This window comes from Electrona antarctica, assembly GCF_951216825.1.
Source record: "Electrona antarctica genome assembly, contig: scaffold_459, whole genome shotgun sequence".
NCBI lineage: Eukaryota > Metazoa > Chordata > Actinopteri > Myctophiformes > Myctophidae > Electrona > Electrona antarctica.
In genome coordinates, this window is record NW_027638212.1 from 71,944 (window position 1) to 94,603 (window position 22,660).

A 22,660-nucleotide genomic window follows, 5' to 3' on the forward strand; every position below is an offset into this window, starting at 1 on the left:
AAGTTCATTCCATAGTTTAGATTGGGAGTGAGTCTGTAGTTCTGATTTCAATGGGAAGTTCATTCCATAGTTTAGATTGGGAGTGAGTCTGTAGTTCTGACTGTAATGGGAAGTCCATTCCATAGTTTAGATTGGGAGTGAGTCTGTAGTTCTGACTGCAATGGGAAGTTCATTCCATAGTTTAGATTGGGAGTGAGTCTGTAGTTCTGACTGTAATGGGAAGTTCATTCCATAGTTTAGATTGGGAGTGAGTCTGTAGTTCTGACTGCAATGGGAAGTTCATTCCATAGTTTAGATTGGGAGTGAGTCTGTAGTTCTGACTGCAATGGGAAGTTCATTCCATAGTTTAGATTGGGAGTGAGTCTGTAGTTCTGACTGCAATGGGAAGTTCATTCAATAGTTTAGATTGGGAGTGAGTCTGTAGTTCTGACTGCAATGGGAAGTTCATTCCATAGTTTAGTTTGGGAGTGAGTCTGTAGTTCTGACTGTAATGGGAAGTTCATTCCATAGTTTAGATTGGGAGTGAGTCTGTAGTTCTGACTGCAATGGGAAGTTAATTCCATAGTTTAGATTGGGAGTGAGTCTGTAGTTCTGACTGCAATGGGAAGTGCATTCCATAGTTTAGATTGGGAGTGAGTCTGTAGTTCTGACTGCAATGGGAAGTTCATTCCATAGTTTAGATTGGGAGTGAGTCTGTAGTTCTGACTGTAATGGGAAGTTAATTCCATAGTTTAGATTGGGAGTGAGTCTGTAGTTCTGATTTCAATGGGAAGTTCATTCCATAGTTTAGATTGGGAGTGAGTCTTTAGTTCTGACTGTAATGGGAAGTCCATTCCATAGTTTAGATTGGGAGTGAGTCTGTAGTTCTGACTGCAATGGGAAGTTCATTCCATAGTTTAGATTGGGAGTGAGTCTGTAGTTCTGACTGCAATGGGAAGTCCATTCCATAGTTTAGGAGCCAGAAGGGAGGCGCCACGCTTCCCTTCTGGCTCCAAAACTATGGAATGAACTTAACACAATTTGTGCCCACGACGTCTCCAGGCGTCCTAGGAATTCACCCTTTGTCAGCCTTCTGATTGGTCCCTGTCTGACCAACCAGCAGGCTCTTTCTGCCTTGTTCCGCCCTGGTTCCGCCTTGTTTATGTTGAATTAGCTAAAACCTCTTTTTTTGGAAAAACCTAAAAACTAACATGATCACTGTGCTGCACCTGTGATGTTCCTTCTTACTGACGCCAAGTTTAAAATAACAATTGAACTCACAGAATATCAATACGAAGCAACTGGAAAACATGTTATTTCAATGGTAGTGGATGGAGAGAGAGGGGATTTTTGTCCAGCAACGAAACAGCAACCAATGGGTGCGAAGGGGGGCAGAACCAGGGGCGGGACTTGACAAAGGGTGAATTGAGTGACCCATTTTGACCTGAGATCAGTTTTAAAAAATCTCTTCTACATCCTGACAGTTTTCTGAAAAAGCTATGTTTCTATGTCAGTCGTTTTTCGATTTTTCAAAAATAGCAGATCTACAAGCTCCCTTTGAGCTTGTAGATCTGCTATTTTTCAACAGCTAAATCATAACATAATGCTAACACCAAAAGGGGTTGCCGCTAGGGATGTGTAAATGTGTCCAAAATGAAAATCGATTTGTATAATTCAATATTATACGGGGGAGGGGGGACTACGATGTAGATTAACAGTAATTTTAACTCCAGAGTTAATAAGGGTCCATTTGGTTACTATACTCCATCTTCTGGATGAGGACCACCTGGAACCCCCTCAAGGACCACTGGTGGTCCCTGGACCAGTGGTGAGCCAATTGATCACCATAGCAACCTGATTAGGTACATTCCCAACACCTGTTAAATCCTCCAAACCTGTATCTTGATTGGAATCAATCTCCACTCAGTCATGCAGCTACACAGACACATCCCAGGCACACTTTGGTAGGCCTATAGCCTGTCCTGTTAGGTAGGCCTATAGCCTGTCCTGTTTGGTAGGCCTATAGCCTGTCCTGTTTGGTAGGCCTATAGCCTGTCCTGTTTGGTAGGCCTATAGCCTGTCCTGTTTGGTAGGCCTATAGCCTGTCCTGTTTGGTAGGCCTATAGCCTGTCCTGTTTGGTAGGCCTATAGCCTGTCCTGTTTGGTAGGCCTATAGCCTGTCCTGTTTGGTAGGCCTATAGCCTGTCCTGTTTGGTAGGCCTATAGCCTGTCCTGTTTGGTAGGCCTATAGCCTGTCCTGTTTGGTAGGCCTATAGCCTGTCCTGTTTGGTAGGCCTATAGCCTGTCCTGTTTGGTAGGCCTATAGCCTGTCCTGTTTGGTAGGCCTATAGCCTGTCCTGTTTGGTAGGCCTATAGCCTGTCCTGTTTGGTAGGCCTATAGCCTGTCCTGTTTGGTAGGCCTATAGCCTGTCCTGTTTGGTAGGCCTATAGCCTGTCCTGTTTGGTAGGCCTATAGCCTGTCCTGTTTGGTAGGCCTATAGCCTGTCCTGTTTGGTAGGCCTATAGCCTGTCCTGTTTGGTAGGCCTATAGCCTGTCCTGTTTGGTAGGCCTATAGCCTGTCCTGTTTGGTAGGCCTATAGCCTGTCCTGTTTGGATGACAATATTGCCTTTCCAACAGAACAAAAAACCATTATCGATTATTCATTTTAATAATCGATTTCGATCATGGATTAATCGGACCCATCCCTAGTTAATGACCACTGACCTGAAGGAGGGGTTAATGACCTCTGACCTGAAGGTTAATGACCTCTGACCTGAAGGTTAATGACCTCTGACCTGAAGGTTAATGACCTCTGACCTGAAGGAGGGGTTGTCCTGGTTCTAGTTAATGACCTCTGACCTGAAGGAGGGGTTGTCCTGGTTCTAGTTAATGACCTCTGACCTGAAGGAGGGGTTGTCCTGGTTCTAGTTAATGACCTCTGACCTGAAGGAGGGGTTGTCCTGGTTCTAGTTAATGACCTGACCTGAAGGAGGGGTTGTCCTGGTTCTAGTTAATGACCTCTGACCTGAAGGAGGGGTTGTCCTGGTTCTAGTTAATGACCTCTGACCTGAAGGAGGGGTTGTCCTGGTTCTAGTTAATGACCCTGACCTGAAGGAGGGGTTGTCCTGGTCCTAGTTAATGACCTCTGACCTGAAGGAGGGGTTGTCCTGGTCCTAGTTAATGACCTCTGACCTGAAGGAGGGGTTGTCCTGGTCCTAGTTAATGACCTCTGACCTGAAGGAGGGGTTGTCCTGGTTCTAGTTAATGACCTCTGACCTGAAGGAGGGGTTGTCCTGGTCCTAGTTAATGACCTGACCTGAAGGAGGGGTTGTCCTGGTCCTAGTTAATGACCTCTGACCTGAAGGAGGGGTTGTCCTGGTTCTAGTTAATGACCTCTGACCTGAAGGAGGGGTTGTCCTGGTTCTAGTTAATGACCTCTGACCTGAAGGCGGGGTTAATGACCTGAAGGCGGGGTTAATGACCTGAAGGCGGGGTTAATGACCTGAAGGCGGGGTTAATGACCTGAAGGCGGGGTTAATGACCTGAAGGCGGGGTTAATGACCTGAAGGCGGGGTTGGGTTAATGACTGACCTGAAGGCGGGGTTGTCCCGGTTCTGCATAGCAGCGATGGCCTCCACCTCGGGACCGCCCTCGGCCACGAACCTGGCCAGACGCTCGATGACCAGCCGCACGTCCGCGTCCTTATCGTCCTTGTCGTTGTCGTCTGCCGCGCTGCTGCTGCTGCTGCTGCCCTCTACTGGCCTGGGGGAGACTTTAAGCAGCCTATCAGTACTGGTGACTCACACCAACCGAACCACACCCTCTAACCAAATGTACCCTGATAGATCAACAAACCCACACACCACCACCAGTCTACAGCCAGGCAGGGATAAGAAGAGGGGGGGGGGGGGGGGGGGGGGATGGGAAGGGGGTAACTTTTGCCTCGATTACGTTTTTTTTTCTTTCTTCTAGTGAAAATAGTCGATCCCAGTTCGGACCTGTGGGATGGACTAGTTTCACTAAATGTGCACGCCGATATTGTAATGCACGATTAACCGCTTCCGTCCGTAGGACGTGGCCACACGTCGTAGGGACGCATTGGACGTGTAGCGCATCCTCAATGACATCAGGATATCAGACGTGTAGCGCATCCTCAATGACATCAGGATATCAGACGTGTAGCGCATCCTCAATGACATCAGGATATCAGACGTGTAGCGCATCCTCAATGACATCAGGATATCATTGGACGTGTAGCGCATCCTCAATGATATCAGGATATCATTGGACGTGTCCACACGTCCAATGATATCAGGATATCATTGGACGTGTAGCGCATCCTCAATGATATCAGGATATCATTGGACGTGTAGCGCATCCTCAATGACATCAGGATATCATTGGACGTGTAGCGCATCCTCAATGATATCAGGATATCATTGGACGTGTAGCGCATCCTCAATGACATCAGGATATCAGACGTGTAGCGCATCCTCAATGATATCAGGATATCATTGGACGTGTAGCGCATCCTCAATGATATCAGGATATCATTGGACGTGTAGCGCATCCTCAATGATATCAGGATATCATTGGACGTGTAGCGCATCCTCAATGATATCAGGATATCATTGGACGTGTAGCGCATCCTCAATGATATCAGGATATCATTGGACGTGTAGCGCATCCTCAATGATATCAGGATATCATTGGACGTGTGGACACGTCCAATGATATCAGGATATCATTGGACGTGTGGACACGTCCAATGATATCAGGATATCATTGGACGTGTGGACACGTCCAATGACATCAGGATATCATTGGACGTGTGGACACGTCCTAGCGCATCCTCATATCAGGCGAGAGAAGAATATTCTGAATTCTTTTCCTTTTTTTTTATTTTTCAGTCCGACTCTCGGCCACCGTCCTTTGCGCTCTTCGTTCATATTAGCTTCCCGTTGACTTAGCTGTTAGCGCGGCAGAAAGAATGCCTGGTATCTGCTAATCCAGGGCGCTCTCCGTGGTGCTGAACGGATGGATATACTAGCACTTCATTTCTGACTTCTCATCCGCCTCTCGTTCAAAATATGGACGCTTTTTGGATCATATATCGTATAAATTAAAACGATAGGAATGTAAGCTAGCAAAGTAAAGGAAACTATTTCTCCGTTTTTTTCCCGGATTGTTTCCAGGGGGTTGGTTTCAGAGTAAAAGCGGCCATGTCTTTCCGGCACCCCAGAGCTCCTATTTTGAAGGAGCTAAACCAAAGGGGTAACACTTTATATTAAGGTTGTCTTTATAATGCATTATAGCACATTTATAATGCATTATAATGTGCTTATAAGGCATTATAACACTCGTTATAAATGTTTGTAATCATGTATAATAACTTATAACCACGTTTATAACATATTATAAGTGCTGGTCACAATGCATTATTATGCTCAGTGGAACAGCACATTATAACTATTATAACTTATTATAAAGGCACATAGAGAAGTGCTGTAATGTCTGTCATAATGCATTATAACCAATGTGTATTAAATGGAATAATGTCTTATAAGCATCAATAATATGCTATAGCAGGACTTTGAGACCTTTAAGTAAAGTGGCAACATTCTTTACTGGTTATTAGCAGTTGTGTCATTTTATAATACCCTATAGCATGACTTTGTGACCTTTAAGTAAAGTGACAAAACTTTGCATAACATGCTATAACATATTATTGATGCTTATAAGACATTATTGCATTTAATAAACACATTGGTTATAATGCATTATGACAGACATTACAGCACTTCTCTATGTGCCTTTATAATAAGTTATAATAGTTATAATGTGCTGTTCCACTGAGCATAATAATGCATTGTGACCAGCACTTATGTTATAAACGTGGTTATAAGTTATTATACATGATTACAAACATTTATAACGAGTGTTATAATGCCTTATATTCACATTATAATGCATTATAAAGGCGACCTTAATATAAAGTGTTACCAAAAAAGGAAACGCTTCGCCGATATTCAATTAACCTACACGAGTAAGATTAAGTCATGTTACTGGGTTTTCATGGCCGCCACTACGCTACGCGAGGTTAACTAATGTTTTTCATGGCCGCCGTATGCTACGCTACGCTACAAGAGGTGAACTAATGTTTGTCATGTCCGCTACGCTAAGCTACGCTACGCGAGGTGAACTAATGTTTTTCATGGCCGCCGTACGCTACACGAGGTGAACTAATGTTTTTCATGGCCGCCGTACGCTACACGAGGTGAACTAATGTTTTTCATGGCCGCCGTACGCTACACGAGGTGAACTAATGTTTTTCATGGCCGCCGTACGCTACGCGAGGTGAACTTACCATGGTTTGCCGCGGCTGCGGCGGGTTTGGGCAGATCCTTCCTGAACTCTGCAACTCTCTTCCTGTAGTACAGATACTCTCTGCTGTTCTTATCGTACAGGAAGCTGGAACATCAAAGACAACAGAACACAAACAGGAAGCTGTAACATCAAAGACAAAGAGGTTCTTATCAGACCCTAACCCTAGGAACCCTAACCCTAGGAACCCTAACCCTAGGAAGCTGGAACAACAACACAGGGTTCCCACCAGTGTTGTTTTTGTCGACTAAAAATAAAACTGTCAGGATTTAGAAGGAATTTGTAGAATCGTCCTCACGTCTAAATGGTTAACCCATTTTGGGCGGGAACCCCTTTTGGTGTTTTAAAGAATTATATTATACTTTAGCTATATTGAAAAATAGGCGGAGGCATATTATTACATATGATTTTTGGGCACCAGAAACATAAGGGTTTTCAGAAAACTGTCAGGATTTTGAAGACATTTGTTTTAAATTTCGACGTCAAGCCTAAATGGGTTAGTACACATTGTATTGTGGGGGGGGGGGGGGGGGGGGGGGGGGGGGGGGGGGTTGGGGGTCTACGTACGAGAAGACGGGGTTGTCCCGGTAGTCCTCCTTGGCCTTCCGCTCCAGCTCCGCTCCGCCCTCGGCCACGAACGACGCCAGCTTGTCCAGAATGAGCCTGGTGTCGGAGTCCTCTGGTGGAGAGACTATGAAACACACCATGAGTCCTCTGGTGGAGAGACTATGAAACACACCATGAGTCCTCTGGTGGAGAGACTATGAAACACACCATGAGTCCTCTGGTGGAGAGACTATGAAACACACCATGAGTCCTCTGGTGGAGAGACTATGAAACACACTATGAGTCCTCTGGTGGAGAGACTATGAAACACACCATGAGTCCTCTGGTGGAGAGACTATGAAACACACCATGAGTCCTCTGGTGGAGAGACTATGAAACACACCATGAGTCCTCTGGTGGAGAGACTATGAAACACACCATGAGTCCTCTGGTGGAGGAGAGACTATGAAACACACCATGAGTCCTCTGGTGGAGGAGAGACTATGAAACACACCATGAGTCCTCTGGTGGAGGAGAGACTATGAAACACACCATGAGTCCTCTGGTGGAGAGACTATGAAACACACCATGAGTCCTCTGGTGGAGAGACTATGAAACACACCATGAGTCCTCTGGTGGAGAGACTATGAAACACACCATGAGTCCTCTGGTGGAGAGACTATGAAACACACCATGAGTCCTCTGGTGGAGAGACTATGAAACACACCATGAGTCCTCTGGTGGAGAGACTATGAAACACACCATGAGTCCTCTGGTGGAGAGACTATGAAACACACCATGAGTCCTCTGGTGGAGGAGAGACTATGAAACACACCATGAGTCCTCTGGTGGAGAGACTATGAAACACACCATGAGTCCTCTGGTGGAGAGACTATGAAACACACCATGAGTCCTCTGGTGGAGGAGAGACTATGAAACACACCATGAGTCCTCTGGTGGAGGAGAGACTATGAAACACACCATGAGTCCTCTGGTGGAGGAGAGACTATGAAACACACCATGAGTCCTCTGGTGGAGGAGAGACTATGAAACACACCATGAGTCCTCTGGTGGAGGAGAGACTATGAAACACACCATGAGTCCTCTGGTGGAGAGACTATGAAACACACCATGAGTCCTCTGGTGGAGAGACTATGAAACACACCATGAGTCCTCTGGTGGAGGAGAGACTATGAAACACACCATGAGTCCTCTGGTGGAGGAGAGACTATGAAACACACTATGAGTCCTCTGGTGGAGGAGAGACTATGAAACACACCATGAGTCCTCTGGTGGAGAGACTATGAAACACACCATGAGTCCTCTGGAGGAGGAGAGACTATGAAACACACCATGAGTCCTCTGGTGGAGAGACTATGAAACACACCATGAGTCCTCTGGTGGAGAGACTATGAAACACACCATGAGTCCTCTGGTGGAGGAGAGACTATGAAACACACCATGAGTCCTCTGGTGGAGGAGAGACTATGAAACACACCATGAGTCCTCTGGTGGAGGAGAGACTATGAAACACACCATGAGTCCTCTGGTGGAGGAGACTATGAAACACACCATGAGTCCTCTGGTGGAGGAGAGACTATGAAACACACCATGAGTCCTCTGGTGGAGGAGACTATGAAACACACCATGAGTCCTCTGGTGGAGAGACTATGAAACACACCATGAGTCCTCTGGTGGAGGAGAGACTATGAAACACACCATGAGTCCTCTGGTGGAGGAGAGACTATGAAACACACCATGAGTCCTCTGGTGGAGGAGAGACTATGAAACACACCATGAGTCCTCTGGTGGAGGAGAGACTATGAAACACACCATGAGTCCTCTGGTGGAGGAGACTATGAAACACACCATGAGTCCTCTGGTGGAGGAGAGACTATGAAACACACCATGAGTCCTCTGGTGGAGAGACTATGAAACACACCATGAGTCCTCTGGTGGAGGAGAGACTATGAAACACACCATGAGTCCTCTGGTGGAGGAGAGACTATGAAACACACCATGAGTCCTCTGGTGGAGAGACTATGAAACACACCATGAGTCCTCTGGTGGAGAGACTATGAAACACACCATGAGTCCTCTGGTGGAGAGACTATGAAACACACCATGAGTCCTCTGGTGGAGAGACTATGAAACACACCATGAGTCCTCTGGTGGAGAGACTATGAAACACACCATGAGTCCTCTGGTGGAGAGACTATGAAACACACCATGAGTCCTCTGGTGGAGAGACTATGAAACACACCATGAGTCCTCTGGTGGAGAGACTATGAAACACACCATGAGTCCTCTGGTGGAGGAGAGACTATGAAACACACCATGAGTCCTCTGGTGGAGAGACTATGAAACACACCATGAGTCCTCTGGTGGAGAGACTATGAAACACACCATGAGTCCTCTGGTGGAGAGACTATGAAACACACCATGAGTCCTCTGGTGGAGGAGAGACTATGAAACACACCATGAGTCCTCTGGTGGAGAGACTATGAAACACACCATGAGTCCTCTGGTGGAGAGACTATGAAACACACCATGAGTCCTCTGGTGGAGGAGAGACTATGAAACACACCATGAGTCCTCTGGTGGAGAGACTATGAAACACACCATGAGTCCTCTGGTGGTGGAGAGACTATGAAACACACCATGAGTCCTCTGGTGGAGAGACTATGAAACACACCATGAGTCCTCTGGTGGAGGAGAGACTATGAAACACACCATGAGTCCTCTGGTGGAGAGACTATGAAACACACCATGAGTCCTCTGGTGGAGAGACTATGAAACACACCATGAGTCCTCTGGTGGAGGAGACTATGAAACACACCATGAGTCCTCTGGTGGAGAGACTATGAAACACACCATGAGTCCTCTGGTGGAGAGACTATGAAACACACCATGAGTCCTCTGGTGGAGAGACTATGAAACACACCATGAGTCCTCTGGTGGAGGAGAGACTATGAAACACACCATGAGTCCTCTGGTGGAGGAGAGACTATGAAACACACCATGAGTCCTCTGGTGGAGGAGACTATGAAACACACCATGAGTCCTCTGGTGGAGAGACTATGAAACACACCATGAGTCCTCTGGTGGAGGAGAGACTATGAAACACACCATGAGTCCTCTGGTGGAGAGACTATGAAACACACCATGAGTCCTCTGGTGGAGAGACTATGAAACACACCATGAGTCCTCTGGTGGAGGAGACTATGAAACACACCATGAGTCCTCTGGTGGAGAGACTATGAAACACACCATGAGTCCTCTGGTGGAGAGACTATGAAACACACCATGAGTCCTCTGGTGGAGAGACTATGAAACACACCATGAGTCCTCTGGTGGAGGAGAGACTATGAAACACACCATGAGTCCTCTGGTGGAGGAGAGACTATGAAACACACCATGAGTCCTCTGGTGGAGAGACTATGAAACACACCATGAGTCCTCTGGTGGAGAGACTATGAAACACACCATGAGTCCTCTGGTGGAGGAGAGACTATGAAACACACCATGAGTCCTCTGGTGGAGAGACTATGAAACACACCATGAGTCCTCTGGTGGAGGAGAGACTATGAAACACACCATGAGTCCTCTGGTGGAGAGACTATGAAACACACCATGAGTCCTCTGGTGGAGGAGAGACTATGAAACACACCATGAGTCCTCTGGTGGAGGAGAGACTATGAAACACACCATGAGTCCTCTGGTGGAGAGACTATGAAACACACCATGAGTCCTCTGGTGGAGAGACTATGAAACACACCATGAGTCCTCTGGTGGAGGAGAGACTATGAAACACACCATGAGTCCTCTGGTGGAGGAGAGACTATGAAACACACCATGAGTCCTCTGGTGGAGGAGAGACTATGAAACACAACATGAGTCCTCTGGTGGAGGAGAGACTATGAAACACACCATGAGTCCTCTGGAGGAGAGACTATGAAACACACCATGAGTCCTCTGGAGGAGAGACTATGAAACACACCATGAGTCCTCTGGTGGAGAGACTATGAAACACACCATGAGTCCTCTGGTGGAGAGACTATGAAACACACCATGAGTCCTCTGGTGGAGAGACTATGAAACACACCATGAGTCCTCTGGTGGAGAGACTATGAAACACACCATGAGTCCTCTGGTGGAGAGACTATGAAACACACCATGAGTCCTCTGGTGGAGAGACTATGAAACACACCATGAGTCCTCTGGTGGAGGAGAGACTATGAAACACACCATGAGTCCTCTGGTGGAGAGACTATGAAACACACCATGAGTCCTCTGGTGGAGGAGAGACTATGAAACACACCATGAGTCCTCTGGTGGAGAGACTATGAAACACACCATGAGTCCTCTGGTGGTGGAGAGACTATGAAACACACCATGAGTCCTCTGGTGGAGGAGAGACTATGAAACACACCATGAGTCCTCTGGTGGAGAGACTATGAAACACACCATGAGTCCTCTGGTGGAGAGACTATGAAACACACCATGAGTCCTCTGGTGGAGGAGAGACTATGAAACACACCATGAGTCCTCTGGTGGAGGAGAGACTATGAAACACACCATGAGTCCTCTGGTGGAGAGACTATGAAACACACCATGAGTCCTCTGGTGGAGAGACTATAAAACACACCATGAGTCCTCTGGTGGAGAGACTATGAAACACACCATGAGTCCTCTGGTGGAGGAGAGACTATGAAACACACCATGAGTCCTCTGGTGGAGGAGAGACTATGAAACACACCATGAGTCCTCTGGTGGAGGAGAGACTATGAAACACACCATGAGTCCTCTGGTGGAGGAGAGACTATGAAACACACCATGAGTCCTCTGGTGGAGGAGAGACTATGAAACACACCATGAGTCCTCTGGTGGAGAGACTATGAAACACACCATGAGTCCTCTGGTGGAGAGACTATGAAACACACCATGAGTCCTCTGGTGGAGAGACTATGAAACACACCATGAGTCCTCTGGAGGAGAGACTATGAAACACACCATGAGTCCTCTGGTGGAGAGACTATGAAACACACCATGAGTCCTCTGGTGGAGGAGAGACTATGAAACACACCATGAGTCCTCTGGTGGAGGAGAGACTATGAAACACACCATGAGTCCTCTGGTGGAGGAGAGACTATGAAACACACCATGAGTCCTCTGGTGGAGAGACTATGAAACACACCATGAGTCCTCTGGTGGAGAGACTATGAAACACACCATGAGTCCTCTGGTGGAGAGACTATGAAACACACCATGAGTCCTCTGGTGGAGAGACTATGAAACACACCATGAGTCCTCTGGTGGAGAAGAGACTATGAAACACACCATGAGTCCTCTGGTGGAGGAGAGACTATGAAACACACCATGAGTCCTCTGGTGGAGGAGACTATGAAACACACCATGAGTCCCCTGGTGGAGAGACTATGAAACACACCATGAGTCCTCTGGTGGAGGAGAGACTATGAAACACACCATGAGTCCTCTGGTGGAGAGACTATGAAACACACCATGAGTCCTCTGGTGGAGAGACTATGAAACACACCATGAGTCCTCTGGTGGAGCAGAGACTATGAAACACACCATGAGTCCTCTGGTGGAGCAGAGACTATGAAACACACCATGAGTCCTCTGGTGGAGGAGAGACTATGAAACACACCATGAGTCCTCTGGTGGAGAGACTATGAAACACACCATGAGTCCTCTGGTGGAGGAGAGACTATGAAACACACCATGAGTCCTCTGGAGGAGAGACTATGAAACACACCATGAGTCCTCTGGTGGAGAGACTATGAAACACACCATGAGTCCTCTGGTGGAGAGACTATAAAACACACCATGAGTCCTCTGGTGGAGAGACTATAAAACACACCATGAGTCCTCTGGTGGAGAGACTATGAAACACACCATGAGTCCTCTGGTGGAGAGACTATAAAACACACCATGAGTCCTCTGGTGGAGGAGAGACTATGAAACACACCATGAGTCCTCTGGTGGAGAGACTATGAAACACACCATGAGTCCTCTGGTGGAGGAGAGACTATGAAACACACCATGAGTCCTCTGGTGGAGGAGAGACTATGAAACACACCATGAGTCCTCTGGTGGAGGAGAGACTATGAAACACACCATGAGTCCTCTGGTGGAGAGACTATGAAACACACCATGAGTCCTCTGGAGGAGAGACTATGAAACACACCATGAGTCCTCTGGTGGAGAGACTATGAAACACACCATGAGTCCTCTGGTGGAGAGACTATGAAACACACCATGAGTCCTCTGGTGGAGAGACTAAAGCCAAATTCCAATACCCAAAATCTCGGCCACTCGCTCACTCCCACTCGATCACTCGGGGTCATTCCAGCTTGACCCGGAAATGGTTAACGTTCCGATTGTTAAAGTGCTCCATCGAGGAGGAGAGTGGAGTAGAGTGGAGGAGCCGAGTGGGCTCTCCGAGACCGCATAGAGCGAGTGTACATCAGGTGCAGGCTCGGTGGGGTATGTTGTCTCCTCGCTGCGGATTTCCGCATCACGTGTACATGTTTTTTTCCTTCTCCAGTGACATAAGTCCGCCTCCTCCACATGTGGCACAGAAAACACTGCTTGAAACCCGATACTATGCACCCCCCCACCCCGCATCCACTAGCTGCCGGCCGCTGCGGCTGATGATACGCTGTCGCTGACCCAACACACAAATGCACGCACACACGCACACACATTAAACTAAAAAGCTTTGCCGTTTGTTGAAGAGACACATTTTCGCTGAATTAATAGAGCTTCAGAATGATACAGTAGCCTATAGCCTATGTGAAAGTGAAAGGACCACAACAAGCCACTGGCTTTATTGCGTTGTGTGATATAAGCATAATAAAAGTAGGCTATATTGTGCGCACCTCAAAAGCTATAGTTAATTTCTCTCTGTGCATGCCTGAATGCACAGACTGCTATGAATGACGGTGACAAAAATGTATTTATTTATATGTGGACTGAACTGAATATGTAAATCAGAGAGACTACCTATAATTCCTGTTATAGTGTCCGTTATTTGCAAAGACCGTCGGAGGAGGGACTGTCCGAGGAGGGGGGGGGGGGGGGGTATTTATACGAGCAAAAAGGAACGCGGGCTGCGGGCAGGTCAGGAATTCCCTTCACATTCACAATCATATAATATAACAGTGTGCGCATCCTGGCGCTTATTCACTATTTCAGGAATAAATAGCCTTGTTGCACATGTTACCAATACATACACCGTGACATTGGCCTCGGTTTAATACATGCACAAAAATGAATTGTCTATTCTGTAGACTGTACGGCTCTGGGTTCAGAGTTCCAGTGATCCAGCTGTGTGACACTGTATTGTTCCACCACTTTTGCTTTGGCAATGTAAACGTATGTTTTCCCATGCCAATAAAGCCCTTTGAATTGAATTGAATTGATTCACGTCATAAGTGATCGCGGAATGTGCCGTCGCTTTGAAATGACAGCGGAGTACATTCCGATTCTAGAGGCAAATCCACTCCACCGTCTCCACCACTCTGTCCTCGCATCGAATCCTCTCCTCCTCCACTCCTCCTCGCTGGGGGCGGAGCCGAGGAGCGAGTGGAGGACGCGAGGGGAGTGAGCGAGTGTGAAAGTTGCGGTATTGGAATTTGGCTTAAGAAACACACCATGAGTCCTCTGGTGGAGGAGAGACTATGAAACACACCATGAGTCCTCTGGTGGAGAGACTATGAAACACACCATGAGTCCTCTGGTGGAGAGACTATGAAACACACCATGAGTCCTCTGGTGGAGCAGAGACTATGAAACACACCATGAGTCCTCTGGTGGAGAGACTATGAAACACACCATGAGTCCTCTGGTGGAGAGACTATGAAACACACCATGAGTCCTCTGGTGGAGAGACTATGAAACACACCATGAGTCCTCTGGTGGAGGAGAGACTATGAAACACACCATGAGTCCTCTGGTGGAGGAGAGACTATGAAACACACTATGAGTCCTCTGGTGGAGGAGAGACTATGAAACACACCATGAGTCCTCTGGTGGAGAGACTATGAAACACACCATGAGTCCTCTGGTGGAGGAGAGACTATGAAACACACCATGAGTCCTCTGGTGGAGAGACTATGAAACACACCATGAGTCCTCTGGTGGAGAGACTATGAAACACACCATGAGTCCTCTGGAGGAGAGACTATGAAACACACCATGAGTCCTCTGGTGGAGAGACTATAAAACACACCATGAGTCCTCTGGTGGAGGAGAGACTATGAAACACACCATGAGTCCTCTGGTGGAGAGACTATGAAACACACCATGAGTCCTCTGGAGGAGAGACTATAAAACACACCATGAGTCCTCTGGTGGAGAGACTATGAAACACACCATGAGTCCTCTGGTGGAGAGACTATGAAACACACCATGAGTCCTCTGGTGGAGAGACTATAAAACACACCATGAGTCCTCTGGTGGAGCAGAGACTATGAAACACACCATGAGTCCTCTGGTGGAGGAGAGACTATGAAACACACCATGAGTCCTCTGGTGGAGGAGAGACTATGAAACACACCATGAGTCCTCTGGTGGAGGAGAGACTATGAAACACACCATGAGTCCTCTGGTGGAGGAGAGACTATGAAACACACCATGAGTCCTCTGGTGGAGGAGAGACTATGAAACACACCATGAGTCCTCTGGTGGAGGAGAGACTATGAAACACACCATGAGTCCTCTGGTGGAGAGACTATGAAACACACCATGAGTCCTCTGGTGGAGAGACTATGAAACACACCATGAGTCCTCTGGTGGAGCAGAGACTATGAAACACACCATGAGTCCTCTGGTGGAGAGACTATGAAACACACCATGAGTCCTCTGGTGGAGAGACTATGAAACACACCATGAGTCCTCTGGTGGAGCAGAGACTATGAAACACACCATGAGTCCTCTGGTGGAGAGACTATGAAACACACCATGAGTCCTCTGGTGGAGAGACTATGAAACACACCATGAGTCCTCTGGTGGAGAGACTATGAAACACACCATGAGTCCTCTGGTGGAGGAGAGACTATGAAACACACCATGAGTCCTCTGGTGGAGAGACTATGAAACACACCATGAGTCCTCTGGTGGAGAGACTATGAAACACACCATGAGTCCTCTGGTGGAGAGACTATGAAACACACCATGAGTCCTCTGGTGGAGGAGAGACTATGAAACACACCATGAGTCCTCTGGTGGAGAGACTATGAAACACACCATGAGTCCTCTGGTGGAGGAGAGACTATGAAACACACCATGAGTCCTCTGGTGGAGAGACTATGAAACACACCATGAGTCCTCTGGTGGAGGAGACTATGAAACACACCATGAGTCCTCTGGTGGAGGAGAGACTATGAAACACACCATGAGTCCTCTGGTGGAGGAGAGACTATGAAACACACCATGAGTCCTCTGGTGGAGAGACTATGAAACACACCATGAGTCCTCTGGTGGAGAGACTATGAAACACACCATGAGTCCTCTGGTGGAGGAGAGACTATAAAACACACCATGAGTCCTCTGGTGGAGAGACTATGAAACACACCATGAGTCCTCTGGTGGAGAGACTATGAAACACACCATGAGTCCTCTGGTGGAGGAGAGACTATGAAACACACCATGAGTCCTCTGGTGGAGGAGAGACTATGAAACACACCATGAGTCCTCTGGTGGAGGAGAGACTATGAAACACACCATGAGTCCTCTGGTGGAGAGACTATGAAACACACCATGAGTCCTCTGGTGGAGGAGAGACTATGAAACACACCATGAGTCCTCTGGTGGAGGAGAGACTATGAAACACACCATGAGTCCTCTGGTGGAGGAGAGACTATGAAACACACCATGAGTCCTCTGGTGGAGGAGAGACTATGAAACACACCATGAGTCCTCTGGTGGAGAGACTATGAAACACACCATGAGTCCTCTGGTGGAGAGACTATGAAACACACCATGAGTCCTCTGGTGGAGGAGAGACTATGAAACACACCATGAGTCCTCTGGTGGAGGAGAGACTATGAAACACACCATGAGTCCTCTGGTGGAGAGACTATGAAACACACCATGAGTCCTCTGGTGGAGAGACTATGAAACACACCATGAGTCCTCTGGTGGAGGACTCATGGTGTGTTTCATAGTCTGTGTTTTAATGTGTTTTAATCTATAAACCACTAGAATGGGCTGATACTGATGTGTTTTAATCTATAAACCACTAGAATGGGCCGGTACTGATGTGTTTTAATCTATAAAGGACTAGAATGGGCTGGTACTGATGTGTTTTAATCTATAAACCACTAGAATGGGCTGGTACTGATGTGTTTTAATCTATAAACCACTAGAATGGGCTGGTACTGATGTGTTTTAATCTATAAACCACTAGAATGGGCTGATACCCATGTGTATCTCCCATCACTAGGACTCTCTGACGTTTACCTTTGACTTCCAGGAAGCTGGCGTCTGCGTCTGCGTCCTCGTCCTCGTCCTCTTCGTCGGGGGAACAGAAGACGCTGGGCCTCTGGCTCAGCAGGACTGGACTCTTCTTGCTCTGGGAGTAGTTCTTGAACTGGTGGAGCATGCTGCTGATGCCCAGGCCCGGACGCTTCCCGATCAGAACGCTCTTCTTGCTGCCTCCTCCTCCTCCGCCCGATGACGACGACGACGATGGAGGCGTTTTGGATTCACTGTTGGAACCTAAAAGAAGAAAATAAACCAGGTGATCCAACCGCAAGCACGGGAGCTGCGACTGCATCCTCGATACCACGGTTTGGCAAGGAAACCATACAGCTCCTAGATCAACTAGTTCTTCTATTTATTAAACCGTACAGCTCTAGATCAACTAGTTCTTCTATTTATTAAACCGTACAGCTCTAGATCAACTAGTTCTATTTATTAAACCCTACAGCTCCTAGATCAACTAGTTCTATTTATTAAACCCTACAGCTCTAGATCAACTAGTTCTATTTATTAAACCCTACAGCTCCTAGATCAACTAGTTCTATTTATTAAACCATACAGCTCCTAGATCAACTAGTTCTTCTATTTATTAAACCCTACAGCTCCTAGATCAACTAGTTCTTCTATTTATTAAACCGTACAGCTCTAGATCAACTAGTTCTATTTATTAAACCCTACAGCTCTAGATCAACTAGTTCTATTTATTAAACCCTACAGCTCCTAGATCAACTAGTTCTATTTATTAAACCATACAGCTCCTAGATCAACTAGTTCTTCTATTTATTAAACCCTACAGCTCCTAGATCAACTAGTTCTTCTATTTATTAAACCGTACAGCTCTAGATCAACTAGTTCTATTTATTAAACCCTACAGCTCTAGATCAACTAGTTCTATTTATTAAACCCTACAGCTCCTAGATCAACTAGTTCTATTTATTAAACCATACAGCTCCTAGATCAACTAGTTCTTCTATTTATTAAACCGTACAGCTCTAGATCAACTAGTTCTATTTATTAAACCCTACAGCTCCTAGATCAACTAGTTATATTTATTAAACCCTACAGCTCCTAGATCAACTAGTTCTTCTATTTATTAAACCATACAGCTCCTAGATCAACTAGTTCTTCTATTTATTAAACCATACAGCTCCTAGATCAACTAGTTCTTCTATTTATTAAACCCTACAGCTCCTAGATCAACTAGTTCTTCTATTTATTAAACCATACAGCTCCTAGATCAACTAGTTCTTCTATTTATTAAACCATACAGCTCCTAGATCAACTAGTTCTTCTATTTATTAAACCCTACAGCTCCTAGATCAACTAGTTCTTCTATTTATTAAACCATACAGCTCCTAGATCAACTAGTTCTTCTATTTATTAAACCCTACAGCTCCTAGATCAACTAGTTCTTCTATTTATTAAACCCTACAGCTCCTAGATCAACTAGTTCTTCTATTTATTAAACCATACAGCTCCTAGATCAACTAGTTCTTCTATTTATTAAACCCTACAGCTCCTAGATCAACTAGTTCTTCTATTTATTAAACCCTACAGCTCCTAGATCAACTAGTTCTTCTATTTATTAAACCCTACAGCTCCTAGATCAACTAGTTCTTCTATTTATTAAACCCTACAGCTCCTAGATCAACTAGTTCTTCTATTTATTAAACCATACAGCTCCTAGATCAACTAGTTCTTCTATTTATTAAACCCTACAGCTCCTAGATCAACTAGTTCTTCTATTTATTAAACCCTACAGCTCCTAGATCAACTAGTTCTTCTATTTATTAAACCCTACAGCTCCTAGATCAACTAGTTCTTCTATTTATTAAACCCTACAGCTCTAGATCAACTAGTTCTTCTATTTATTAAACCCTACAGCTCTAGATCACCTAGTTCTATTTATTAAACCCTACAGCTCTAGATCACCTAGTTCTATTTATTAAACCCTACAGCTCTAGATCACCTAGTTCTATTTATTAAACCCTACAGCTCTAGATCAACTAGTTCTATTTATTAAACCCTACAGCTCCTAGATCAACTAGTTCTATTTGTTAAACCCTACAGCTCTAGATCAACTAGTTTTATTTATTAAACCCTACAGCTCTAGATCACCTAGTTCTATTTATTAAACCCTACAGCTCTAGATCAACTAGTTTTATTTATTAAACCATACAGCTCTAGATCACCTAGTTCTGTTTATTAAACCCTACAGCTCTAGATCAACTAGTTTTATTTATTAAACCCTACAGCTCTAGATCACCTAGTTCTATTTATTAAACCCTACAGCTCTAGATCAACTAGTTCTATTTATTAAACCCTACAGCTCTAGATCAACTAGTTCTATTTATTAAACCCTACAGCTCTAGATCAACTAGTTCTGTTTATTAAACCCTACAGCTCTAGATCACCTAGTTATATTTATTAAACCCTACAGCTCTAGATCACCTAGTTCTATTTATTAAACCCTACAGCTCTAGATCACCTAGTTCTATTTATTAAACCCTACAGCTCTAGATCACCTAGTTCTATTTATTAAACCCTACAGCTCTAGATCACCTAGTTCTATTTATTAAACCCTACAGCTCTAGATCACCTAGTTCTATTTATTAAACCCTACAGCTCTAGATCACTTAGTTCTATTTATTAAACCCTACAGCTCTAGATCACCTAGTTCTATTTATTAAACCCTACAGCTCTAGATCACCTAGTTCTATTTATTAAACCCTACAGCTCTAGATCACTTAGTTCTATTTATTAAACCCTACAGCTCTAGATCACCTAGTTCTATTTATTAAACCCTACAGTTCTAGATCACCTAGTTCTATTTATTAAACCGTACAGAATCAGAATCAGGTGTATTGTGATTGTGATGTGCTGAGTGCACGGGCCGCTGAGTGAACGGGCCGCTGAGTGAACGGGCCGCTGAGTGAACGGGCCGCTGAGTGAACGGGCCGCTGAGTGAACGGGCCGCTGAGTGAACGGGCCGCTGAGTGAACGGGCCGCTGAGTGAACGGGCCGCTGAGTGAACGGGCCGCTGAGTGAACGGGCCGCTGAGTGAACGGGCCGCTGAGTGAACGGGCCGCTGAGTGCACGGGCCGCTGAGTGAACGGGCCGCTGAGTGAACGGGCCGCTGAGTGAACGGGCCGCTGAGTGAACGGGCCGCTGCAACATGCGTCGCGCCGCCACAAACTTCTCTTTACATCAGAAAAGAGAAGTTTGTTGGGGTCAGGTGATGCACTCAGCATCAGGGTATGGGTGGAGGCGGTGTGTGGTGTAGGAGTGTGTGTGGTGTAGGAGTGTGTGTGGTGTAGGAGTGTGTGTGTAAAGTTCATTGTTTAGGTTTGCGTGTCCTGAGCAGCCCTCCCGGATTTGGCTCCCAGGGTCGCGTTGTCTCCAAGTCCAGATAGTGAGAGGAATAACACAGCAGGCTGTGCAGACGGAGGGGCCTTGGATTCCCATGCGAAAGCACCCTCAGTTGGCTGGGTGAGGAGGGGGGGGCAGGGGGGCGGGGGGGAGGAGTGACGTTCTCTTCACTGTCTTCACCATGAGTCCATTTTCCAGATGATGGCGAGAAAAGGATTTTTATTTAATCATCCTCTCCTCGCTCGAATTTCGCCCGCGGTAAAATTCCCTGTATTGCAGTCAGACGTTCCTCCGCTCGAGTCCATTGAGCCTTTCAGAAAGTCTTTCCATGTTGTTGTCCATCTTCAGATGAAGCTCAGCTATGACCCCAGACAGGTCACTATGACCCCAGACAGGTCACTATTACCCCCGACAGGTCATTATGGCCCCAGACCGGTCATAATGGCCCCAGACAGGTCACTATGACCCCAGACAGGTCACTATGGCCCCAGACAGGTCACTATGGCCCCAGACAGGTCACTATGACCCCAGACAGGTCATTATGGCCCCAGACAGGTCACTATGACCCCCGACAGGTCACTATGACCCCAGACAGGTCATTATGGCCCCAGACAGGTCACTATGACCCCCGACAGGTCATTATGACCCCAGACAGGTCATTATGACCCCAGACAGGTCACTATGACCCCAGACATGTCACTATGACCCCCGACAGGTCACTATGACCCCCGACAGGTCATTATGACCCCAGACAGGTCACTATGACCCCAGACAGGTCACTATGACCCCAGACAGGTCACTATGACCCCAGACAGGTCATTATGACCCCCGACAGGTCATTATGACCCCAGACAGGTCATTATGGCCCCAGACAGGTCACTATGACCCCCGGCAGGTCATTATGACCCCAGACAGGTCATTATGACCCCAGACAGGTCACTATGACCCCAGACAGGTCATTATGGCCCCAGACAGGTCACTATGACCCCCAACAGGTCACTATGACCCCAGACAGGTCATTATGACCCCAGACAGGTCATAATGGCCCCAGACCGGTCATAATGGCCCCAGACAGGTCACTATGACCCCCGACAGGTCACTATGGCCCCAGACAGGTCACTATGGCCCCAGACAGGTCACTATGACCCCAGACAGGCCCCAGACAGGTCACTAAGCTCAGCTATGACCCCCGACAGGTCACTATGGCCCCCGACAGGTCACTAAGCTCAGCTATGGCCCCGACAGGTCACTATGGCCCCAGACAGGTCACTATGGCCCCAGACAGTCCCCAGACAGGTCACTATGGCCCCAGACAGGTCACTATGGCCCTAGACAGGTCACTATGGCCCCAGACAGGTCATTATGACCCCAGACAGGTCACTATGACCCCAGACAGGTCATTATGACCCCAGACAGGTCACTATGACCCCAGACAGGTCATTATGACCCCAGACAGGTCATTATGGCCCCAGACAGGTCACTATGACCCCAGACAGGTCACTATGACCCCAGACAGGTCACTATGGCCCCAGACAGGTCACTATGACCCCAGACAGGCCCCAGACAGGTCACTATGGCCCCAGACAGGTCACTATGACCCCAGACAGGTCACTAAGCTCAGCTATGGCCCCTGACAGGTCACTAAGCTCAGCTATGGCCCCCGACAGGTCACTAAGCTCAGCTATGGCCCCCGACAGGTCACTAAGCTCAGCTATGGCCCCCGACAGGTCACTAAGCTCAGCTATGGCCCCAGACAGGTCACTATGGCCCCAGACAGGTCACTATGGCCCCCGACAGGTCACTATGGCCCCCGACAGGTCACTCTGCTCAGCTATGGCCCCCGACAGGTCACTATGGTCACTACAGCTCAG

At 46.9% G+C, this 22,660-nt stretch overlaps 1 protein-coding gene across 1 annotated transcript in view; it reads right to left on the reverse strand.

Moving 5' to 3' along the window:
- The window catches only part of sugp1 (SURP and G patch domain containing 1), a gene marked incomplete at its 5' end in the record, with an annotated part of 41,091 nt that extends 20,471 nt beyond the window's left edge, over window positions 1–20,620 (reverse strand). Inside the window, 5 exons of the mRNA XM_079531159.1 lie at window positions 3,573–3,753; window positions 6,349–6,452; window positions 6,933–7,056; window positions 17,400–17,657; window positions 20,327–20,620. Coding sequence (XP_079387285.1) covers window positions 3,573–3,753; window positions 6,349–6,452; window positions 6,933–7,056; window positions 17,400–17,657; window positions 20,327–20,620 — 961 coding nt within the window. The remainder of the gene's footprint in view (window positions 1–3,572; window positions 3,754–6,348; window positions 6,453–6,932; window positions 7,057–17,399; window positions 17,658–20,326) is intronic.
- Between the last annotated feature and the right edge of the window lie 2,040 nt (window positions 20,621–22,660).